At 40.2% G+C, this 24,277-nt stretch overlaps 3 protein-coding genes across 12 annotated transcripts in view; all 3 read right to left on the reverse strand.

Moving 5' to 3' along the window:
* Positions 1-7,742, reverse strand: part of LOC116315273 (lysosomal-associated transmembrane protein 4B) — a 10,459-nt gene extending 2,717 nt beyond the window's left edge. Inside the window, exons 1-5 of the mRNA XM_039619946.1 lie at positions 7,585-7,742; positions 6,623-6,734; positions 4,435-4,508; positions 4,176-4,298; positions 3,978-4,076 (exon numbers count right to left, since the gene is read on the reverse strand). Coding sequence (XP_039475880.1) covers positions 3,978-4,076; positions 4,176-4,298; positions 4,435-4,508; positions 6,623-6,734; positions 7,585-7,707 — 531 coding nt within the window. The 5' untranslated portion in view covers positions 7,708-7,742. The remainder of the gene's footprint in view (positions 1-3,977; positions 4,077-4,175; positions 4,299-4,434; positions 4,509-6,622; positions 6,735-7,584) is intronic.
* A 1,029-nt stretch (positions 7,743-8,771) lies between these two features.
* Positions 8,772-16,119, reverse strand: LOC116315282 (protein LYRIC-like). 2 transcript variants are annotated; one of them, XM_031733537.2, is made up of 14 exons: positions 15,495-16,119; positions 15,152-15,271; positions 14,444-14,525; positions 13,904-14,077; positions 13,614-13,664; positions 13,341-13,478; positions 12,145-12,228; positions 11,976-12,044; positions 11,711-11,856; positions 11,106-11,222; positions 10,874-10,972; positions 10,617-10,743; positions 9,937-9,938; positions 8,772-9,838 (listed from the first exon to the last, which is right to left on the reverse strand). In XM_031733537.2, exons 1-14 carry the CDS (start codon positions 15,822-15,824, stop codon positions 9,692-9,694), a joined length of 1,686 nt encoding a protein of 561 aa, XP_031589397.1. In that variant the 5' UTR covers positions 15,825-16,119; the 3' UTR covers positions 8,772-9,691. The 2 variants fall into 2 exon arrangements, with proteins under 2 accessions (XP_031589397.1, XP_031589398.1); XM_031733538.2 differs by lacking the exon at positions 9,937-9,938 and having other exon boundaries at positions 15,495-16,118.
* Positions 16,120-22,977: 6,858 nt separating this feature from the next.
* The window catches only part of ubr5 (ubiquitin protein ligase E3 component n-recognin 5), a 31,012-nt gene continuing 29,712 nt past the window's right edge, over positions 22,978-24,277 (reverse strand). For 8 of the 9 annotated variants that reach the window (XM_039619311.1, XM_039619317.1, XM_031733540.2 and 5 more), the window contains 3 exons: positions 24,086-24,230; positions 23,894-23,979; positions 23,533-23,745 (listed from right to left, as the gene is read on the reverse strand). In XM_039619311.1, the coding sequence (XP_039475245.1) occupies positions 23,533-23,745; positions 23,894-23,979; positions 24,086-24,230 (444 nt within the window). Of the gene's footprint in view, positions 23,746-23,893; positions 23,980-24,085; positions 24,231-24,277 lie in introns of all 9 variants that reach the window. The other variant, XM_039619310.1, reaches the window with a different exon arrangement.

Genomic DNA, 24,277 nt, shown 5'->3' on the forward strand with positions numbered 1-24,277 from the left:
CCGCTGCTCCTCCACATCGAAAGGAGCCAGTTGAGGTGGTTCGGGCATCTGACAAGGATGCCCCCTGGGCGCCTCCTGGGTGAGGTGTTCCGGGCATGTCCCACCGGGAGGAGGCCCCGGGGCAGACCCAGGACGCGCTGGAGAGATTATATCTCTCGGCTGGCCTGGGAACGCCTTGGTGTTCCCCCGGATGAGCTGGAGGAGGTGGCTGGGGAGAGGGAGGTCTGGGCTTCTCTGCTTAGGCTGCTGCCCCCGCGACCCGACTTCGGATAAAGCGGATGAGGATGGATGGATGGATGGATGTTAGACACATGGCCTACATAATACAGTTATGGTAAATAACAAATCAAATCCAAATTGCTATCAGCCACGTTGGTAGCAAGGCTCAATGGATGGTTGTATTAAAGCTTTAAGTCAAGCAGCTTCTCCTTGTTACTATGCAAATTAATTTTCCAAGGTGTTCCAGATATAACTGGGTCATCTCGTCCCCAGAGAAGCTGCGGTGTAAGAGTAAGTTTTCTGCACACCTACTGACACAGATGGCATCACCGTTACCAGAATGTAAGGCTGGAGTAAAATTGTTGTTATTCTAAATAAACTCTCGCTCTTCTTTAGATTCAGATTGTGTTTGCAGAATCTGTCTGAGGGTTAGACGTCTCTTTATAGTAGCAAGTTCCTGTTGTTCTCTGTCATCCAGAAATCATCTGGCTCTCAGCAGGCAGCTTGCTACTGAAATGCCTCAGCCAAACACAACACCATCTGCTACATCCATCCACTAGCAGGAACCCAAGCCAGGCTGGGCTCTCTAACATTCTTACCATAAGAACCAATTAAGTATCAGCCAAAATGCTCTGACAGCTCTGTTATTCAAACAACCTCCACAGGAAGGTGCAGATCGCTTAATTTAGTTCATGGTCCACTGCAAAACCATGCTGACAGTGTGATAATGATGCTGATTGTGCAAATCCAATTATTTGAATCAGAAATTATTCAGACAGTCGTGCTGATTAAAAAGATGGATTTGGGGTAATTACATGGGGGTTGCAATCTAAAAAGGCCCTGATCTATTATAGTATGAAACATATGAGCTTCTATTAACTGTTACAGTTTATTTTATCTCAGTTTATGTCAGGCTTAACCTTTTGTTGTTAAAGACGAAATGTTTTGGTTTTAAGCAGAATCACAGCAAATATCTGACAGGATTACTGGCCTGCCTTTAGATACATAATACAAACAAGTTACTTTTTAGGATTTTTCTTGTGTCATCATGGCTTTTTAAAGTACTTTGCAACTTATTTTAAAAAGAGGCTAAATAATGCACTGACGCCAAAGCGCCCTTTGCCTGACACAGGTTTATGTCAGAGCACAGATGTCAACTGCATCTGGACCAGAAATTAAACTATCTTTAATCTGTTCTCGAGTACAAAGCCTGTGCGATGTCCAACTGCACCCATGTAAGAATAAGGCTGGTGAATGTGTAGTGAATTCACAGTAAGCATATGAGCATCTTGTGTGACACCTCGTGCAAGCTCTACCCAGGCAGCACACTCACCTAAGGTGAGCTAGCTCGCCCCTCTTATGTGCTTATAGTGAGAAATGTCAGCTTTGGACATTGGCCTGACCTGATTCACCTGACACCATCTGGAGTTCATTAACAGCTCAACTCCACAGGATTTAACGGGTGTGCCCACACTTTGCAAGTGGCCAAGTGCCTGCTTGTGTTGTGCACATTTCCAACTGCCACACTGCCCAAGTGACCATTAAGAGGTTTATTCTGGAGCTCCCTGGGACACACTTGGATAAATAAGGAGTTTACTACTGCAAACACACTTAGTGTGCATGGCACAGGCCAACTTAGATGATGCAAGGAAGTGATTGGTTGCCTTGGAACCATAAATGTTTGCTTAATTTTACTAAACAGTGTTCAGTAATTGAGTACCAGAACACACTGACCCTCCACGAGCCACTTTACTAGTGTGGCTGAAAAAAATAAATAAAAGAAAAAGAAGTCACTCGTCACTAGGGCTGGTCAATAATACATTTTTACATGATAAAAAAATATTGCAGAATCAATGAGAATGCAAAGCAAAGAATTTATGTTCCCTAGCGGGCACAATAACACGACAAGCCCAGAACCTTCTGGAGCGAGAGCTGTATGTCAGCCAATGATGATTTAGTAAAAAGTGAGCTACTTCAACAACCTTCAACAAACTCTGCAAAACATTCAAGAAAACTCTTCCTGCTCCAGGTTGAAAAGACAAACTTGTTGCACCACTAGAGGCCAAAACTTGATTTGATCTTGATTTATCGGCTATGGTAGTAATCAGGCCTGGGTGCAGCTAGTGAAAGTGAACTCCTTTCCAAAAAACTGATTTAACAAGGGGAGAATTACTTTTTCCTGCAGGACCGGGTAGGGTTGGAGAGGTCTTTCCCCTTAATAAATGAAATCATGAATGAAAAACTGCATTTTGTGTTTACTCAGGTTATCTTCGTCTAACATTCAAATTTGTTTGAATGTGACAAATATGCAAAAAATTAAGAAATCAGTAAGGGGACAAATATCTTTACACAGCACTGTATGTATGAGTTATGCTGTGTCACTACTGTTGCTGCTGGCACCTTGTGGGAATAAATTCATACTTTACATTGCATACTCTGTCATAAATAACCATAGCTGAATGGAAAAGAAAAATTGAACAAGCCTCCTGCCTCCTTATGTTTTTTTCGCCGCAGTAACCATGTTGTTCGGCCTTTCTTCCTGTGTTGTCATAAATATCATCATTGCAAATTTCCTTGAAAAGTTGTGATATAATTTTGAGACTAGATCACACACTCCTACACCCGACTCTGACTTTAAATCTTTCAGTAGGAAAGCTCAGAGTAAACCTTATATTACAAGTATAGTACTACACTTCTTCCTTCTCACTTTGACATATAAATAATTAAAGAAATGGTGTCTGAATTCAGTGTAGCTGCTTTGGGGTTCTGGTATTGTGCTCTCCACGTTTCCTGCTGTGATAAATCAAATATGTCTGCTGTGAAAAATACAGTCCTATTTCCAACAACTGTTGGGATCATGTATAAAATGAACCAGCAACATTTTTCTAAATATTTGAGACAGGGGCAGGACTGCATGAGCAAATTCAAAATAATATCCTTAAAAGAGAATCTGGAAAATCTGCCTGATTACAGTTTTTTGCCATCAGTGCCTGAGTCCTGACAGGATCCCATTTTGGGGCCCTATCTCAGTCAGGCTGGACTGAGACTGTGGTCTGATGAACCAGAAGCTAAAATTCTTTTTGGAGCTTTCTAAATGTCTAAATCCTCCTTCAGAGGGAAGAGAACAGCTAGCTTATTATAATAAAGTTCAATAGAATGGAGGTCCATTGGTGCACATAGTATGTGAGGGTATCATTAATACTGGATGAAAAACACAGATTTTGGAACAATAAGAGTCCAGAGTTAGGGTGCCATATTGGCCTGCTGAGAGTCCAGACACATCACTCACGTTTGGCACAAAATACAACAAAGGATGCTCCAAACTGGTGAGCATCTCAAATCCTACAACAAGGCGGAGTGGGAAACACTTACAGAGTGGTGTAAAACAAAAAGGTGTCCAGACACTGAAAACGAGCACAGTCAAAACAATATAAAATGTCTCTGTGTCAACATTTGATATGTTGTTTTGAACGTTTGCAAATCATCGCATTTTGACTTTTTACACAGCATCTCGGCTTTATCCACAGCACGCTTTCAAGATTCATTCCTGGGCTTTACTTTACCTAGAACCAGTGAAAGCTAATCAATTTCCACCTCACTTCAGTCACATCACAGAGCCACATGTGAACAGAGGGTTACGTAAAAAGGCAACAGCCTGTGTAACAAGGTTGCATAATATTGTCAGCAGACCAGGAAACATTTCTAAGTGCTGCTAAGCATATGAGACAAATATGTAAACTGGGCGCAGAAAACTTTACCTTAAAGCTGAGAATACAGCCGATGAAGAGCAGCACGATGGCGACCAAGCACACGTTACTGAGAGCAGCGACTTCCTCTTTGTAGGGAAAGTTCTCAGGCTGAGGAGGAATCAGAAAGACAACAGTGATGTTTTCATTTCATGTCAAATTATAAATGATAAGTAAAATAAATATATACATATATCAGATGTTTCTCACCAGTTGCTGCAGGTAATCCTGAATGGTGTTTGGGTAAACTACGATGCTGACAGCCACCAAGGTGTTGAGGGCAAAGTCAAATATTTGGTAGCAGAAAAAAGGGATGATCCAGGCAGGACGTAACTGAAACAAAGACCTTAACGTTAGATATTTGGGACAGAATTACTTATTTATCCAAGAGCAGAGAATCAACGGGGAAACAGCAGGCGAAGTGGGGAACCAGCAACACGTGAAATACAGTAAAATACTTTTTTTTTACCTTGTAGGCACCATATGTTGCCATCCCACAGATAAGTATCATCAGCAGAGAGATCGCTGAGGCGATGCACATGTCTGAAGCAACAGGAGAAAAGGTATAAATTCAAAAAAAATATACAGATCTTTGCTTTCTATTTAAGTCAGGCTGAAGTCACATTGGCTGTGGCGCAATCAATCCTGAATTACATTTATGAAAATGTTTAGAACATCGTGTCATCAAGGGACCACAAATGGAGAGCAGAAGAAAACAATGGCATACTGCATCTGTCAACTAGAAAAGGATTTAAACTCTGCTCTGGGATACACATCATGTCAGCATGACCTGAAATCAACTCAACAGAACAGAACTAATCATTCTGTTACATAAGCGCAGGGCCGAGCAACCTTAAAATAAAAGTGGCACTACGGGGAAATAATAGTCACTTCAGTGAAACGCCACTTTTCTTTCCTGCCTGACCCATTATTTTCCATATTCTTTTATTAATGACCTGACAATCAGTGTTTCACAGCTCTGAGTCACAGGATGAATCACATTTGTGGTTTAAAAAAAGAAAAAAAACAACTCAGAAGTGTGACACTTTATTCCCAGAATCTAATTCAGGTAAATGACAAAATACCAGTATAAAAAAGCTTTTAAATGTGCCATGATTTTCTGCCATCTGGAGCAGCAGAAACAATTGTGGCCACCTGGTGATGATCACCCATTTTTGTTTTATTTTACCAGCTAATGAGTAAAATATCTGGCAACAGCTAAATTCTCCATTATGTTCACAGGCTTGTTGCTAACCTTCCCTTCTTGCTATTTGGTGGTGAATACTTAAGCTATTATACATTTTACACAAGCTATTATATTTGTTATTAAGAGTAATTTCAGGAAATAATGACATTTTGTTGTATAAAGACTGGAAGCAGGGAAACTGTGCCCCAAATCGATATAGCAACACGTATAAAGCTCAGCCATTAGCATGTTGTATCTTATCTAAAGTGCTACTACAAAACATAAAAATGTGGCTAAACAAAGGTTAGCTAGCAGAAAAACTAATAAGCTTGTCTTTCTTCCCCTAAGATTTATAAATATACCCAAGCACTGATTCTGTTTGGTAGATTATAGCTAACCAGAAAATTTGAGCTTAAAATCTAACACCAAAGCTCAATATTTATATCATATACCTCATGTTTAATTTGGCATAAAAAACATTAAAATGTGACAAGCTAGTTGTTAGCTTCAGCGTGTTCATGATAAGCTAATTAGCTCAGGTAACTCCCCTTCAACTCCAGTTACACGCTGAAAATAAACAAATGGAACTAGTAGCTTTCTTCTCATCTAGCTTGGCACAAAACATTGTTGGGAAATTAAACAATTTATTCCTTCATCACTGAAAATGAGCTAAATTATTTTATAATTAGAACTGTAAAACACTGTTCATTGCTCAATGAAGCCCACCCCCTTGCTTTACCTCATGAATTGAATTAGACTTGGTGCTATTTCAGTTAGACTTTCAAGTCAAAGCCCTAAGGATAATGATGTTTTTCTTCTCAGGGTAGAATTCTTTTACTAAGAAAAGATAAACAAATAGACATGTTACTGAGTGAACTGATACTTATAAACCTCAGAAATCTGAACATTCTATGCATGTAATTGTAAAACAGCAGCGGCACCGGCTGGTCCAGCATGTGCTAATGGGTCACAGGACAACCCTCATCCTCTGGAACTGGGACAATAGTCGTTCCCAATCAGAGAGTACCAGCACCATGTGCTGTGAGTCACCCCTGGTCAGACTGTTCCAGCATGCACCTGGTGTGTTAAGAAGGCTTTTCAAATGCTCTGCACAGATGGACATTGGATTTTGCGAGGCTGTGGCTTTGGGTGTTTTTACTTATACAGAAGTGAAGACTGTCACTTCAGACAATGTGTGAGGTGACGTCATTTTAATAACACAATAAATTATTCCATTAGTTAGATGACGAATCTACCTAACGCAAGAGTTTAAGTCATCCATCAGTCATCTCTAGATTTAGATTTGGGTGAAAGAGAAACACCACAGAGCCCAGTGGGTTTTCTAGAAATCTCCAGCAAGGTTTAACCCTCATATACAAAAAGATACATGAATGCAAAAATTCATAACAATAATCTCCTTTATAGCTCTTAGAGACCACTTATGGTACATTTACTGCAAAATGCTACTTACTGGCATCATCCATGACATCCAGGTCATTAGCCAGCTCGGCACTGGTCAAGTGGTACTGCTCAGGATCGCTGAGCGCAGTGAGCAGGATGAGTAATACCACAGCATTGATGAGCTTAGGGACAGAGAACATATGGACAGATGAAGGCAACAGTATGCACAGATGGCGCACCAGAAACGGCATGTAAACCTCTTCATCTGTCACCTGACATACCACACATAATTAATAATCTGCAGAGCAGTGTCTGTTAGTGCTCTTTACATTACCTAACTTTTAATCATCACAGACTGCAGCCAATCACCATCCTTAAATTCTTAAGTCTTGGCGTGGAGACAGTGCAGCTATGTTAAATGAAGTACCTACAGTAGAAGCTCTAAATAAGTCTTTGTTTTGCTCTGGCCCGCACCTCTCATTATTCAGATGACTCATACATCACCATTGATCAGGTGAGTGTAATGGAAAATTCTCCACAGTCAATTGGCAGCCTGACACGAAAACCTGCTACCTGAAGAGGCCCACTGCTGATTTATTCATAGGGAGCAGAAAGAAGCTTTTTCCACATGTGGTGTTCGGTTTAGTCAGTCTGATATATTCAACTACACCAGCATTAATTCACAGACATGCTCCACAAAAGCTTAGTGCCACAACACAGAAAACACTGAATTGTTTCATTCATCAGTTTTAGAATACTTGATTAAAGTGTCTATACTATAAGTAATTTCTTAAATTAAGTGTTATCAATAATCCTGTGTTTACAAAACAGTTTGGATAAATTAACTTAAAACAATGTCATTTTTATATTTTGATCCCAACTATGTAAATATCAACAAGCCAAGTACAGAAAAAGTCTGACGTGATATGATTTTAAATGACAGACTATATACTCTTAAATCCTGTGCTCATATCATGTTGTCTCTGGCTCTGCTGTTTCTTGCAGTGAGTGACATAGTTAGGCGATGCTCACCATGTACCAGACCCCCAGGATGATGGTTCCCGTGCGGACATGGCAACACAGGCAGCAGCGCGTGGAGTACCAGCGGTCCCATGGAGAGGCCGTCATCATCATCTTTTGTGTGTCTGCAGGCATTTACAAACGGTGTCGGTGTGTGTGAAGGAAGAGTCCCCGCTGTCCTGTCGACGTCCTCACCGAGCAAGAGTTGACGAACAGGCTCTGACTGCCCCTGACCCGTCCGGTACTTATCACGGTGAGCAGCTTAGCGGACCAGAAGGCGACAAGCCCGCGTCACGGTTAAAATCACGACTTCCGTTTTTTCAAAATTAAACACCAGCGGTCTCACTGTGCTCTTCAAGGTGAATATTTATCGCTTTAATACACCAATATAGCATATACTAATGTATTTAGCAAACGCGTCACCAGTTTATTTTCCTCAATCTACCGATTCAGCGATTTCAGTTCATTGTTCTTCACTGTGTTAAGCCAGGGAAGGCCAAGGAAGACTAAAACTCTGTTCCGCCCACTAAAGAAAATTACAGTCTTTTTGTGTGTCCCATATTTTAAGATGGATGTGATTTGATGTACATTTTGTAATGATAGCGATGACATAAGGAGCAAATAAATAGTTCCAGTATATAAGATTAGTTTGATGAGTAATCAGATCAAGCAGACCCAATTCAAATTGTCAAAGTCATCAAATGGCAGGCTAACGTGTGCTTGTGAAATCAGTCATTTAAAACTTTTTTCCTCTTTTCTGGACACTACCCGAATGACAACTTGACACCATGCTAGTATTTTGAAAAAAGATCCCGATGCTTCCGGTTATAGTCTGGTCAGCTTTGCCGATCCGCTGCAGAAGGGCGCATTTACTCGTCCTGATGATAAACACTGGAGCGTGTGACAGATTAGATAGGATCAAATCCGATGATGTAACCCGTCATTTCCAGAAAGTTATACAGCCGGAGCTTAAAATAAGTACTTTAATCTGGAAGTTACTGGTCGCGTCTTTAAAAAGCACCATTGCCTTATGCATTAAGGAGAAACTTGGCTACTTTTGATCCTTGCAAGTCCACGTTTATTTTCCACTTCCACATAAACTGAATCTTCTAAAGGTGAGCTTGCAGGCTTGAGGCATCAACCTGGCAGCTCAGCAGCAGTAACACTGGTTTCTCAGAGTGACAGGACAATCCACACTGTGCTATGAAGAAGTCCAAATGTAGAAAAACTGGCCTTTATTTAGTCTTTTTACATATGGCTTAAGCTTTTCTTTTGTTACAAACAGGTTTTACAAAAGGTTCTGAAGACTTCGGAATCACTCACTGGTGGAAAATCATGAGGAGGTTGATGACACTGTCATGACAAGTGTACGATCAGAGGCTCCACGCAGCTGCACTCCTAAGAGCAGTCACAGACAGTAAACACAGCAAGGAAACGGTTGTCTCGACACACTGCAGTACAACAACAGACAGGGGGACAGACCAGATGGAGAGTGTGTCCATGAAGTGTTCGAAATCACATGGAAAAAAAATTAAGTAAAATAAAAATACAGTGCGGCTCATGAGTCCCTTTTCTGTGGTCTCACAATGCTCACAGCTCATTTCATGTCACAAATGTTTACATGTCGTCGAGCCCAAACCGCTGACACAAACATTTGATCTTCCTGCTCTTTTCACCGGTGCCATACCAACACAGCTTACAAACATCAGAGCAATTTAAGAAAAGAAAAAAGAAAAGAAAATGAAAAAAAAAAAAAAAAAAAAAAAGGACAGCAAAGCGAAGGCCTAGTGTCGTGTAACCTGATGCAACCGTTAGCATTCTCTACACAGTAATTCTGCGTTCGATAGCCACCACGATAACACACTTCTAAACATGATCAGTATTTTCTACACGTCTAATTACTACAATACAGCTCCTTCAGTTATTGGATTCAGTGGAATTAGAAGACACAATCAGTATCAAATGCATACTTAAAAATCATCAACACCGCATTACATTAGATTGCACTGCATCTAGTTTCAGTTTTCAACGATGCGCCTGCTGACACGTGGATGTGTATAAAAGTTGTTTCGGTTTCCAGACATGTTTTCAAGGTAGAGTCCATCGACAAGATCTTTGTTCAGAGTTCCTGCCACCAAAGGTGTTGCATAAACAGAGTATCAAGTCTCTTGCATACAGAGGCCTGCAGAGTGGACTCTGTCTCATGTCTCTCTCCTTGCCTTCTTCTTCTTTGCTGGTTTGGGCGCTTGGCTCTCCTCAGGTTTTTCTGTGGAAACACACAAAGGTAGGAACACCTTTAAACATCTCTTTCAATGAGGATAACCCCACATCTGTTTGATTCACTGGTGAGAAAAAGAGTTTGACTTCTACTGACAATATTTTAACCCATCATTCCCAGAAAAAGATGTTGTGGGTAATAGAAATGAGCTGAGCACAGATTTAAAGAGCTTGATCAATGCATGCAGTATCAAGAGCAAATTGTTGCAGATTACTTTTCTTAAGATTATTAACAAGCTTAACCTTGATACACACACTTTACCATTGTCACATGAACGGATACTTGAGTAACAAGTTCATAGAAAATGTGATCATACTCATTTTTCAATGTTATAATTACTGGAGACACTGGACACCAATAGTTGTCCCAACTCCAGCAACTGATCTACTTACTTTTTTTAAAAACAAAAAACAACATTAATAAAAAAATAAAATAAAATAAAATAAAATAAAAAAAGGTTTAGGCATAAGTACAGGAGAAAAGCTTTAAGACCCACATCTGGATTTGGATACAGATTTCCTAGTGAAAGATATTCAGTTTGCTTTATATTAATTTGCTTTACATTAATAGCACGCTGCCAAACTGCTCAGAACCTGAAACTGTAAATGCTTTAAAATATGCAGCTTATGTGCATCTGATACTCCAATACAAGTAAATCAGAGTTAACAACTAGACAACTGGGAAAGTCATATTTAGCTGCACCAAATCCCTCAGTACCAGCATGCACAAGGTCCTGGTGTCACATCTGACAGTGTTTAGTGCTTACTTTGTTGTGTCGGAGCAGGAAGGTTGTTCTGCTTGGCAGTTGGTTCTCCTTCATTTGGCTTCAGTGGCACTTGTGTGACAGGGGATTTCTGGGATATGTTGTCTTTCACTGGACGCTCTGCTCTCACCTGTTAGAAAAGGGAAAACAGCAAGTTAAGAGCGAAAAAGAAACAGCTGCAAGGCTACGGGTCAGAGAACAGAATAGCCGCGTTTTTCAAGATTGTCTTTGATTCCCTCTTGCCCGTCAGCCCCACTGACCTCGACAGCTGCTTTGACAGGCTGGACGGCAGCAGCGTTCTCCTGAACAGGTGGCTGCTTCTTCACTGAGGCTGCAGGTGCCGTTTCCTTCTCTGGCTCCTGAGCCAACAAACAAACAAGTGAAATTTACATTAGACAAAAAATTTTCAAGAGAATAAACATCTCACCTTTCTTTGTTTTACACCTATAAAGGTTACTACACTCAGCGGTGCATTTGCTCACAAGCTGTTACCTGACCAGCTGTTCCTCCCTCCTCAGCAGCCTTCTTCTTTTTCTTTTTCTTCTTTTTAGTTTTAGCCGCTCCATCAGCAGTGGTCACTCCCTTATCCTTCTCATCGTCACCATCCTCCTGTGAACCCACGAGGATAAAACATGACTTAAAAACGCAGGAACAGGCACTATATTAGAAATTCTAGAGCAAATGGGAATGCTTTGGTAATTCCTTACTTTTCCACCGTCTGTTGGCAGAAGCAAGACACAGTAGCACATGACAACATGTCATCGCAACAACATTTAAGTAAACTGCTATTCACCCCAACATTTATTACACCTGTGTTTGTCATACTGTAGAAAAATGTCCACTATGAGAAAAGCCTTTGAAGTCTATATGATCTGTACACATCCACATATTGGTTTCAAACAGCCGCCATAATCTGATAAACTATGTAGGTGTGTATTCAGTCTACTGTGTTGAGCCACTGAGCTGCAGGGTCACAGTCAAAAGAAAGAACGAGGACAGTTCATTGAGTGTAAGCCCTGATGACTCATTAATTAATGGGTTGTTATTTTTAAAACTTCTATAATGCTTATTTTTGTCCAGAGCTTGGCCACACTTACTGTCACTCCGATCAACAGATTAACCTTGGCTGGCTCAGGGAGGGGCTGCTCCTGTGCCGGAGGAGGCTCGAGGGTGGGCTCTTCATAGTTGCCCCATGCTTCAGAGGGGGCGTTCCAGTCAGAACTGGTGTCCACAGAACCACCGTCTGAGAGACAAAACGGGCGTCACGAGACATAAACACGAAGGAATACCACAACAGAGATGACATCAAGCAATATCAAAATTAAACAGTGCAGTGAAAGAAAACCAGTAAATGGCACTTACTGAGTCCAGACCACTCATCATCTAGTCTGGGCTGACTGATCCACGGCAGGTCGTTCACAGGCTTGGGCTCTACAAAGACAACAATTACCACATTAATACACCCAAATCTGCGCAAGACAAACAGTGCCATCTAGTGGCAGGACTCAGTTTTGCTGCAGTGTATACTTACCAGCAGTACCAATTCCCAGACTCGGTAAAGACATCAGATTTACCTGGGTTGTTGGCATTCCCCTTTTACTCACAGTCCACGCCTCTGAAAGACACATTTCACAGAAGTTGTGTCATCACTGTTCAAAACATTGACCTTGGGGTTTCTAAATTGTCTGAATGGGGCCTTTTTTAGCAGCTGTATATAAAGTAATTTAAAAAAAAAATATCAATAGAGAGTTTTACTGTCAAACTTTTGACAAAAAGCTATCAAAAACTAACAGATGTAATGCTGTCTGTGAAGCTGGATTTGAGATATAAGTGCTTAAATTTTTAAAAACATGTATAACATTATCTTCTGTTAGTACAGAACGTGATGTCATGTTGTTGGTTGGTTGTGGCTAATAGACCTACATTAGCCTACATTAGCTTATGTTGGCTAACTAGTGACAAAATAGATAACTCAGGGGAAAGCAAGGACTGGGTTCACTTTTGTGCTTTCCCCAGCTGCAACAATGAGTTTTAATGTTAAGAAACCAAGGATATGTTGTCTACTTTCACTCTCTGTCTCTTTAGCAGCAAGTGACTCTACGTTGTTTGACTAGCTACACTCAAATGGGAAAAATCCACCTGGTAGCTGTAATGTTCTGATTTGTAAAGCACTTTATGAATGAGGACTAATGTGCCCTAACAGACTAGTTGGTACCGTTGGTACTAATGGTGAGTTAATATTCAGTAAGCCATTTTTAATATGAAGCTCCATTACACGTTGCTAAATTTTTTGTTTTTTTCTCCCAAAAAGAACAAATCTAAAGATGTGTTCAGGACAATAATGAAGAATTAATTGTTTTTTGGAAAACCCAATATAGGAGGAGCCAAAAGGAGAAAGAGTAGACTGGAATCAGGTTCAAACAACATCTTCAGAAGTTCTACAAATTCCCAGCCTTTTCTCCAAGCCCTACACTTTCTTTGTTCTCTCTCAAACGCAACGATTTATAGATCGTTTGCTAAAGATGAAATGTTTGCACGCTTGTCTTTGCATATGCTTTGTATGCACCTGCACCATGTGAAAACTTTGCTTTGTTTTTGGTCTGAATACACCACGAGGGATATTTTATAGATGTGTGACTTTTTAAACAAGCCAGTTAATTTTAATAAATATTTTCAAGCACTATGCTTAACAGAAGTCAAGATCAACAATGAAGAGTTTAGAGGTACCATTGATCCCCGTCTTCCACAGTGGTGGTTCCCTGCTGGTGGTACAGGAGGCAGTCTTAGGAGCAACAGTTTGAGCAGGAATCTTTACCGGCACATCAGGTACAGCAGAGGATACCTCCACCGCATTGTTGCTGTTAACTAACGCCAAGAGAGAAACATTTGATTCCACTTGACAGGCTAGCAGCACGTCAACCCAGACTTTGCTGTAATTTACTTCTAGTATGTACTAATATCAATGTGTGTTGTCTTTCTCAATTTCATACTAATAATTACCTTTAGAGACAACAGCCTCCACCTTCTCAGGCTTCACTTTTGTGGATTCTCCTGAGAATAAAGAGCAAGGTCAAGAACAAACACTACAAAAACAATTCAGAGAAAACTCACTTGAGACTCCAAGCAATTCCCATAATGCCTGTATTCATAGACTATTTTGGCCACGAGAGACCAACGAAAGGCAACAGCAATGTATACAGAAACAACATTTGTGCAATTATCTACAGGTTTATGGGTGAAGTTCTTTAAAAAGAAATCTTCAAATGCAGAAAGGACACTTAAAAAGCCACCTTTTTTCTTCTTCTGGTTGGTAGATGCAGGGGCTGTGGAGGCCTTGGGCTGCTCTGTGGGAACACTCACAGGTGTTCCCCCTCCACCGGGGCTGGCTGAGCCATCGCTGGAACTCTTATCCTTCTTGCGTTGCTCCCGTTTCTCCTTGTTGCTGACCTTGGTTTCCCATGTGCCTGAAAAGTAGCACTAAGTTCAACGTAGAATTTGTCACAAAATACTGCAGGAGTTCATTACAGGATTAGTGAGGGGAAAAAAATGGTACAGATTAAGCAGGGCAAAGGACTGGATGTAGACTTGAGGCTAAGTGAATTTTACTAATAACCTCAAACAGATCCTATTCTCTCTCAGGCACTGATTGCATGTAACCAAACCCACGCTGTTAATTATTCCCTTTGTGGTTCATTGGTCAGGTCACTGGGTATGTCTTCCTTATGAGGTAAGCTAAACAAACTAAAAACAGCCACAGTCAAATACCACAGATAATACCAGATTATCACTTTGAAAACAGCTAAATGATGACAGGACTCAGAACATTTTACCTTCTTCTGGTTCTTTGCCATCTGTAGTCACTGTCTTGGTCTCCTTCACAGCCTGTTTGGCCTTTTTCTTTGACTTCTTCGCCTGGAAAACAAAGAGCAGACATAAAGTTGCAAACAAAAGCCAGTATATTTGACAAAGACATAAACACACAAGGCTATATGACAGTGTACAGAATCAGAAAGATGTAGATGGTATGCAGAACATATGATTCATCAAGGAGGGGGCAAGCGACCACATGCTGAATGAACCATGTTGCACAGCAGGCTCAGGCCTCATCTATTTATAAGTGAAACTACATCCACTGTACCTAAATCTTCTACATGTACTTTTCGTGAGCACTACTTTATCTCCTGCGTGATTCCACTCTGGCCGCAGAACCTTCCGGATCACCAATACTCTTATACTGTGGTCTTTAGAAGACGACACTATGTGCTGTGATAAGACAGCGGACATCTCCGCATTTGTGCTGCATATGACAGCTGAAGACTGTAACCCAACACCAGTGGCCGGTTGCGTCATTAAAGAGTGAAAAGGCGAAAATGTTCTCTTTTTTTCTTCCTTGACTACATTTAGTGAAGGCGTCAAAATAGTAACATGAATGATAGGAAATGCTACAAAAGACAAGCATTATCGTAGATAGATTAAAATGGAAAAATTCATTCGTTTGAGTCCTAACAGAGTGCGATTCTGGCACGATTTTAAATTACCTCAGCAACCTTCTCCGGCTTGACTTCTGGTGGGGGCGGTTGGTGATGTGGCACTATCTCTTCCGACGCTATGGCTTCTTCCTGTGGCTCAGCGATAGCTCTCCCGTTTGGCTGCGATTTCTGGAAAGGTCATTCAAAAATGATGAGTGTCATTACAAGTTATAACGTTGTTACTTAAGCATAAAACGCCAACCATTAACGGCATAGCCGGACAGAACACTAGCCTGAAGCTTGTTTTAGCCATGACATGAGATTTAGTTGTCACCGTGGCGTTAGCCTGACAGCTAGCCCTGCTAGCGGTATAGGGAAAAGCTGGAAATAAAACAGACTTCATTTTACGTGCCTTTTCCGCCTTCTTCTTCTTTTTCTTCGGTTCCTCGGATTTGACGGGTTTACCGACAGTTCGCTTTAGTTCAATTCCGTCGTCCGCATGGCTCATAACAGGGCGCTTCTTGAAAAGACCCCGACAGACTGAGGCCCACAGAGCGACCAGCAGCAGCAGCCCAGTACCTGCCAGCAAAAGGATCATCCATGGCGGAATGAGCTCCGGCTTCAGCCCAAAATCCACGCCGAGTTCGGAGCGCAGTAGCTCCAGACCTCTGGACAACAGTTCATTCACACGATCTGTAAGCAAGATGACCTGCCGAGCGGCCGCGTCCTGCCACTGCTCCATTCCTCCTGTTTCTAACAGACCGATTAGTCACGCTTTGCTTACCACTATTAGCTGCGCTAGCATGCAGTGCTAGCTAAAAATAACGGAACGATTTCGACATTATGAAAAACAACGAATTCATCCGCCAGCAACATCAGCCAAGCAAGCTAGCGAAATGTTGTAAGCGCTGCGGTGGCTAAACAAATTCAGCTAACTGATATCATCATAAGATAATTTGCTACCGTTAGCTGACCACCACAATGAGTCCAGTGTGAGCGCGAGTAAAGCAGGTTCACCTCATATGGCTCCGTTCTGACTTGAAGAGAGACACGTTGCCTTCACGACAGTCGTAAACCTGAGTTTCCGGGTTGTGAATTACATCTACGTGTTATAGCTGTCTTAGATTATTTATCAAAAAATACATTTTGAACTTGAATTGTTTTGATAGTTTTTTTTATTTCAAGTACAGATTTGCACACACGTACTGTGTGCATGGTGTATTATTTCCCTACACTTTTGTATCATATTTTCGTAGCCTTGGTCCTAATGACAGATCCTGATGTTTTGTGCTATACCTAAAAGTCTCTGGTCAAATTAACAGCTCACAGGTTTTTTATTTTTATTTTTTTCCGCACATAAAATCATTGGAAGATATAAAAAAAAACGGGTTATTGCAGGTCCTTTGAAATAGGCAGGGCTACAACTTTCTCCATGCTGATTGGTCAAAATTCTTGATTCAAAAATGTTTCCAGTATGCCTTTAACACAGACCTGCCCCACCCCCCTCCACAAAGGTTATCAAAAGGACAAAAATTTTAATGAAAAAAACAACAACAACAACAACAAAGTAATAGAGGAGAAAATGTTAAACAAAAATAAGTTAACCTTTGCTTAAAGTTTTTAGCTTTAAACAGAGGGGGTGGCTTAGCTAGCACATCAACTGCCTGCTACCAGTTTTGAGGTCCGTTCCCAGGTGCCTCAACCCCCACTCATATCTTGCATCAGGTGATCTCAGTAGGTCACATGATAAGGCGACGCAAGGTCCCACAGTGGTTTCACCCGAAACTTCTGCTGATAATGACCCGCACATTTTTTCACATGAGCCAAGTGACTCCACTATTTGGTTTCGGAACTGAAGCTTTTCGGATAACAGGTGAAATGTCTTCAAGAAAATTAAAGAAGTCCAGCCCCTTAGACTACCATGACCTGGATGACTGAGAACCTATATAAACATATTGCATCGAATGTAAAACTTGCTGAAATGATGATGAATTTCATGACACACTCATAGAGAAAACATTAATTCCCATTTATTATATTAGTATAGCTATATATTATATTATATATCATATAGCTATAATATATAGCTATTATATAGCTATATATTATATTATATTATATTATTAGTGTGAATGCTTGTAAAAGCATTCACAGTATTGTTGTTGTAATCTTTATTCTATTTTATTATTAGTGTGAATGCTTGTAAAAGCATTCACAGTATTGTTGTTGTAATCTTTCTTATTATCTATTATTCCATATTCGCACGTTTTTGGCATCTAACTCCTTCAAAACCGTTCAACTTAGAAAAACCATTCAAACACCGTTAGATTCCTCTTCTTTTGGACATGACTGCTTCTATTTTTCTCATTTATAAAATTTATATTTTTAAAATTATTCAACTTTTTTCAACAAAAATTTCCCATGTATTTCAATGGGGAGACCCTTCAAATTCTTCTTCAACTTACTCCTCTTTAAGCTGTATCTACTTCCACATACATTGACGTAGAGCCACCATTCAAACTTTAAAACGAAGACAAGACATTCAACCATTCAACTTGTATTTATCTTTTCAATATCTATTATACTTTTTCTTCAGTTCCACTTTAAATTTCATGATGTTTTTTCACCCGTTTCAGATTTTATAATGGTGTGTATGGGACGGAATGTTGGGGCTAGAGTGAGACAGCTCAACTGCTAGAGTGAGAGGAGCAAAAAATTAATCTTAAAATATTTAAAACTGCTGCTGTGTCCGCAGCGTTTGCTCTACAGGTATAATTTTACCCTCAAAACGTAGCCATCGCTGTCCTCTTTCATCCAATGTGTTTACTATTGTACTAGGTGTTATGGTTCTTTCATAAATGTCACCAATGCACAGCCTCCTCCTCCAACTCCTCCATAGACTCTAATGTTAAAATGGCTCAGAAGGTTCGTTTGAAAACCAGAAGTACAGGCTGTCTTTACACTGTCACCACGTCCATATAATAAACTCCACAAGCATGAAAACTGAGAATTAGGTAGACTGGACATTGCTGTCGCTCACGGTGAAAGAATTCTGTCAATAGGACCTGTACTTTTCATTTGGGAGCGATTTGTTTCGACCTGACTTTTCTGTTCATTTTAAGCAGCAAAAGTGAGGTGCATGTCAGCGTGTGTATGGAGCCAGTGGGTGCAGTCACTATAGCAACCAGGCTCACACCTGCCTGCCTAACGAGCTCTGTCTCACTGTGCCAAGATTCATCTTAAACACTTCTCTTTCAACTGCTGCTGTGTCCACAGTGTTTGCTCTACAGCCATCATTTTACCCTCAAAACGAAGCCATCGTTGTTCTCTTTCCAACAGCATGTCTTTCAAAGCTCAGAGATGTAAACCTTAAAAGTGTGTGGATCCAAGTGGAGGGATTACACTTTAGTCATTCAGTGATTCAAAGAATATGAACTTTTAATATTCATTCAGATGTTTTCTGACTCTAAATTTTCTGTTCTCATTTCTTAGGTTTTCCAAATTTTAATTTAAAAACTTTTCAGCTATTTTCCAACTTCTTCTGTGTGAACATCAGCTTTCAAAAGTTCTGCACTTTTGTTTTCAGGTTAAAACTCTGTATTTTCCAGCTCATTCAACATTTTTATTTTTAACTTAAAATTCAGCAATTAATTCATTTCAGTGCATACATTCAGATTCAAGCATTCACACTGCAGTTTCTTCAGAAAATGCACTTTCTAGTTATTATAGATTCCGAGACGTTTTTGTACTCCTACTCCTTCAAAACCGTTCAACTTAGAAAAACCATTCAAACACTGTTAGATTCCTCTTCTTTAGGACATGACTGCTTCTATTTTTCTCATTTTTAACATGTATATTTTTAATTTTATTTAACTTTTTTCAACAAAAATTTCCCATGTATTTCAATGGGGAGACCCTTCAAATCCTCATTCAACTTACTCATTTTCAAACTGTATCTACTTCAACATACGTTGACATAGAGCCACCATTCAAACTTTAAAACGAAGACAAGACATTCAACTATTCAACTTGTATTTATCTTTTCAATATCTGTTATACTTTTCTTCAGTTCCAGTTTAAGTTTCATGATGTTTTTTCAGCCGTTTCAGAGTTTATAATGGGTGTGTATGGGACGGAATGTTGGGGCTAGAGTGAGACAGCTCAACTGCTAGAGTGAGAGGAGCGAAAAAATTAATCTGAAAATCTTTTTTAAAACTGCTGCTGTGTCCGCAGCGTTTGCTCTACAGGTATGATTTTACCCTCAAAACATAGCCATCGCTGTCCTCTTTCATCCAATGTGTTTACTATTGTACTAGGTGTTATGGTTCTTTCATAAATGTCACCAAAGCACAGCCTCCGCCCTCCAACTCCTCCATAGACTCCAATGTTAAAATGGCTCAGAAAGTTCCTTTGAAAATCAGAAGAGCAGGCTGTCTTTACACTGTCACCACGTCCATATAATAAACTCCACAGGCATGAAAACTGAGAATTAGGTAGACTAGACATTGCTGCCGCTCACGGTGAAAGAATTTTGTCAACACGACATGTACTTTTCATTTGGGAGCGATTTGTTTCGCCTGACTTTTCTGTTCATTTTAAGCAGCAAAAGTGAGGTGCATGTCTGTGTGCGTGTGTACTGAGCCATTGGGTGCAGTCACTATAGCAACCAGGCTCACACCTGCCTGCCTAATTAGCTCTCTCTCACTGTGCCAAGATTCATCTCAAACACGTCTCTTTCAACTGCTGCTGTGTCCACAGTGTTTGCTCTACAGCCATCATTTTACCCTCAAAACGAAGACATCGATGTTCTCTTTCCAACACCGTGTCTTTCAAAGCTCAGAGATGTAAACCTTTAAAACTGTGTGGATCCAAGTGGAGGGTTTACATTTTAGTCATTCAGTTATTCAACGAATATGAACTTTTAATATTCATTCAGAGGTTTTTTGACTCTAAATTTTCTTTTCTCATTTCTTAGGTTTTCCAAATTTTAATTTAAAAACTTTTCAGCTATCTTCCAACTCATTCTGTGTGAACATCAGCTTTCAAAAGTTCTGCACTTTTGTTTTCAGGTTAAAAACTCTGTATTTTCAGGCTCATTCAACATTTTTATTTTTAACTTAAAATTCAGCAATTAATTCATTTCAGTGCATACATTCAGATTCAAGCATTCACACTGCAGTTTCTTCAGAAAATGCACTTTCTAGTTATATTATATTATATTATATTATATTAGTATAAAATGGTATGTATTACAGGTATTAACACACCATTCTGCAGCTCTGTGCAGCTGGACAAATACATAGTGGTTGAGATTGAGAGCTCCACTGCTGGCTCCAACAAATCAGTTCACAGAGGCCAAGAGCAGATTCATCCACCTGATGGTAAAGAGGCCAAGTAAAACCAGTGACTGAGGAAGTGTTTTTGGTTTTTGTCCCACAGGAGCTGACTGGAGGGTAAGTAGCTGGATTAGCTGCACCTGAACCTGAAGTCGCTCACATTCAGACTCACTGCCTGGTTGAACTTGAATATGTTATTGTGTTGTAGATAACTGCACATTCCTTTAAGTTCATGACATTTTTGTAAGTGAATTTATCCTTTATCCCTCCTGTTATCTTACATGTCTTACAAGCACTTTCTGGATGGGTGCAAACTGTATTTCGTTGCCTTGTACTTGTGACATGTGCAATGAAAATAAAGTTAAATTCTTCTATTCTATTCTATTCATACCTTGTCACAGTCTTTGAGCTGGACAGGAGCGTATTCTAAGAAAAAGGAAGGACACTACAAGGATTTTCTATGTTTTTTTCTGTATATATTTTTTAATCCACGGGTGGGGAACTAGGCCTCAAGGGCAGGTATCCTGCAGGTTTTAGATATCACCCTGGGTCAACACACCCAAATCAAATGATTAGTTCATTACCAGCCTCTGGAGAACTTTAAGACATGTTGAGGAGGTAATTTAACCATTTAAATCAGCTGTGTCGGCTCAAGGACACATCTAAAACCTGCAGGACAGCAGCCTTTGAGGCCTGGAGTTCCCCTACCCCTGCTTTAATCCATCTTGATCTTGACTTTAAATTGCATTTCCATTTCCAACATTTGACTTTATAATTCTTTGTTGTTTGGGATGGGAGCGGTCTCTCTCAGGATGACTGATATCTCAGGGCATGAGGGCCCACACCGTTTTTGTAAGATTAACTTAATCACATGAAGTCACATAAAAATTACAATGTATGTGCAAGTAATCCCTGTGAGCCACATGTTCTGAAAATGTTTGATTATTTTGAGCTGTGAATGATGCAAAGCTGTTTGTATAGAGTTGGAGACTCAATCTAAATATTAAGCTGGAAAACAGCAAAAGTGTAATTGACTTAACATGTAGTGGTCACATCTAAAAAGTTGATTTACTCCCTTTAAATAACATAGGTCAATACTGACAGTGTGTCAGTTGCTAACCGTTTTGGAATTACAGGCATCTCACATAGCTGAAGAATTTCCTGATATCTAAATCAAAAATTCTAAGTAGCTTACAAATTCCTTGGTTTTCAGAGTTCTACCATTCTGAGACAGATCTCTTTGAAGCCAATTCCTGCCATTTTTTAGCTGAATTTTACACTGCATGCATTGTTGAATGCAATACAACAGGGGTGTCCAACTCCAGTCCTCAAGGGCCGATGTCCTGCAGGTTTTAGATATCACCCTGGGTCAACACACCTGAGTCAAATGAGTACTTCATTACCAGGTCTCTGGAGAACTTCAAGACATGTTGAGGAGGTAATTGAGCTGTGTTGGATCCAGGGCACGTCTAAAACTTGCAGGACACCGGCCCTTGAGGCCTGGAGTTGGACACCCCAGGAATACACACTTTTGCGCTTTAAACTTTGACACTTCGTGTGTGCTCTCCTCAGGTCAAAGCCCTGAGAAGAGCATGCTAAGTTCAATAATTCAACATTATAACACATGCGGTAAATTTTCTGGTGTTTTTACAACACTGCATTTTACATCCTTCTTTGGGAGAGGTTTTCTGGCACGTGGATTAGTATGGAAGTATCATTACTGGGACATTAGATTTTTTGCTGGTGTTATTTACTCTTTATATTCCTATACTTATTGTGTACACCCTTCATACATGCCAACCCTCCCGATTTTTCCGGGAAAATCCCGAATATACCCCTCCCAAAAATCTCCCGGAGCCACCATTCTCCCGAATTTCTTCCGATTTTCCACCTGGATAACAAAATTGAAAATTCATATCCCAAATTGGCCCAGCCAATTCTAGTTCCCAACAATGGCTACTACTACTGCAGCTACTTAGTTACAATATTACTCTTATTACTCTTTCTGGGTCGCAAAATAGACTTAACATATTTCCAGGTGAGAATGTAGCCGTGTAAACTTTAAATATCTGCACCGGCGAGAACAGCAAACCCCCGCGGTCTTTTGCTACGCAGGTTAAACATGATATATAAGTCACTTAAATAACTTAAACATGTTATTCTGAAGGCTAGGCCGTCCCATTTCACTGTTGCTTACTTACGGTCTACCCGGCTTTCGGAGGACCTGGGCCACTTAGACCGCGAAGGCCAGGTCCGCTGGAAAATAATAACAGTGAATTTAATATTTTATAACAGTGACATTTAACTTAGTTTTTTATATATATATATATAAACACTGTAAAATTCAAGTTTTTATATATATATATATATATACACACACACACACCCCCGCCCCCCTTCTGAATGTCTCCCTAATTCTGAGGTCTCAAGGTTGGCAAGTATGACACCCTTGGTTTGTAAGCTCATCAATGTATAAACTACTACTAATAAAATGTATTACCTGGTAGTCTATTGAAGTAAGTAGTAGCATAACTAGAGACCACACACAAACAATGACAATGTATTTGCATCCAAGTTTATTTTGAAATTCCCTACTCCCCCTGTACAAGAAAAAATGACTTTCCACAAAGGCAGCAGTGAACTGTCAGTGATAGTACGTTTCTAGGGAAGGAAAAGAACAAAACAAAACAAAACAAAACAAAAAAACTTAGTCACAGTGTGTCTTAAATATTTCTACTGCTGTCATCTTTGGCTGGGTTTTCGGCAGACAGCTTTCTGTCAAGCCAAATTCCTGGGAAGCAAAGGTTTAAGCCAATAGAGCAGAGCTGTGGGCTTTACATTTTACAGTGCCAATGCAGGAATGTTCTGGACCGTATACCTCTTCTTCATTAACACAAAAGAAAAATAAACAATAAAAACTGAAATAAAAATAACAAGCTGTTTGTGTTCACAACACAAACATATTACCGCCCGGGGAGATGGCGACAGTATGTCGAATTTCATAAAATCGTTTAGACAAAAAATAAATCTACAAAAATGGAGCTAGGTAAATATTACACAACAGTAAACATGTTTTTCTTCTTTTCCTTTTTTAAACTCTTCTTTGTTGAACTTCTACACAAAACCAAAATTCTTGGTCTTAATGGCTAGCAGGAGTTTCTGTTTGAGTATCTGTTTTGAAGAGTAGAGTGGCACGTAGAGACGCGAGATGCAGGTGTTGGCTGTGGGGAGGTGCTGGTCGTCCGGAGGCCGGATCGTGATGGAAGGCATCGGCTGGAAGCCCTCCTCGCTGGCTGGCAAAGATGGGCTGGAGGTCCAGAAGTACACCTGAGGAGTACACAAATGACCTTTTTAATCCTGTGTCTGAGGACCGAGGCTTTTTAATTTAAGACTGATCAGTACCTGTATCAGCAGGTACCCACAGCCAAGGTATGGAAAAAGAAAGAATTCCTAATTATGACGGGAGCAGACTTACCAGATCTTGTCTCTCAGTCATGCTCATCTTCTCCACTATGGACCAAAACCAGCGTTTAAACTGGAGAAGTTTGTCTGCATTTTCCCCTGTTGAATGAATGAGTCTTGAGTCAGTATATGACAGTCAAATGTACAATAGTAAATCCTTTACTGATTAAGATGGACATAAAGCGATGTAGACAGATCAACATACCAGACTCATCGTTGAAGGAGGTGAAGCTAATAAGCATCTGGACATTGACCTCTCCGCACCCGTTGACCAGCAGCCTGAAGTCTTCAGCTGTCAAGTCCTCTAAGGCGTTCTTGGGCAGTACATCGAGCAAGCCCTTCCTCATTGCCTATGAAAGACAGCCGGTGTGAATACACATTTTGATAAATGACAAAG

The sequence above is a fragment of the Oreochromis aureus genome, linkage group 11, assembly GCF_013358895.1.
Source record: "Oreochromis aureus strain Israel breed Guangdong linkage group 11, ZZ_aureus, whole genome shotgun sequence".
NCBI classification, from domain to species: domain Eukaryota; kingdom Metazoa; phylum Chordata; class Actinopteri; order Cichliformes; family Cichlidae; genus Oreochromis; species Oreochromis aureus.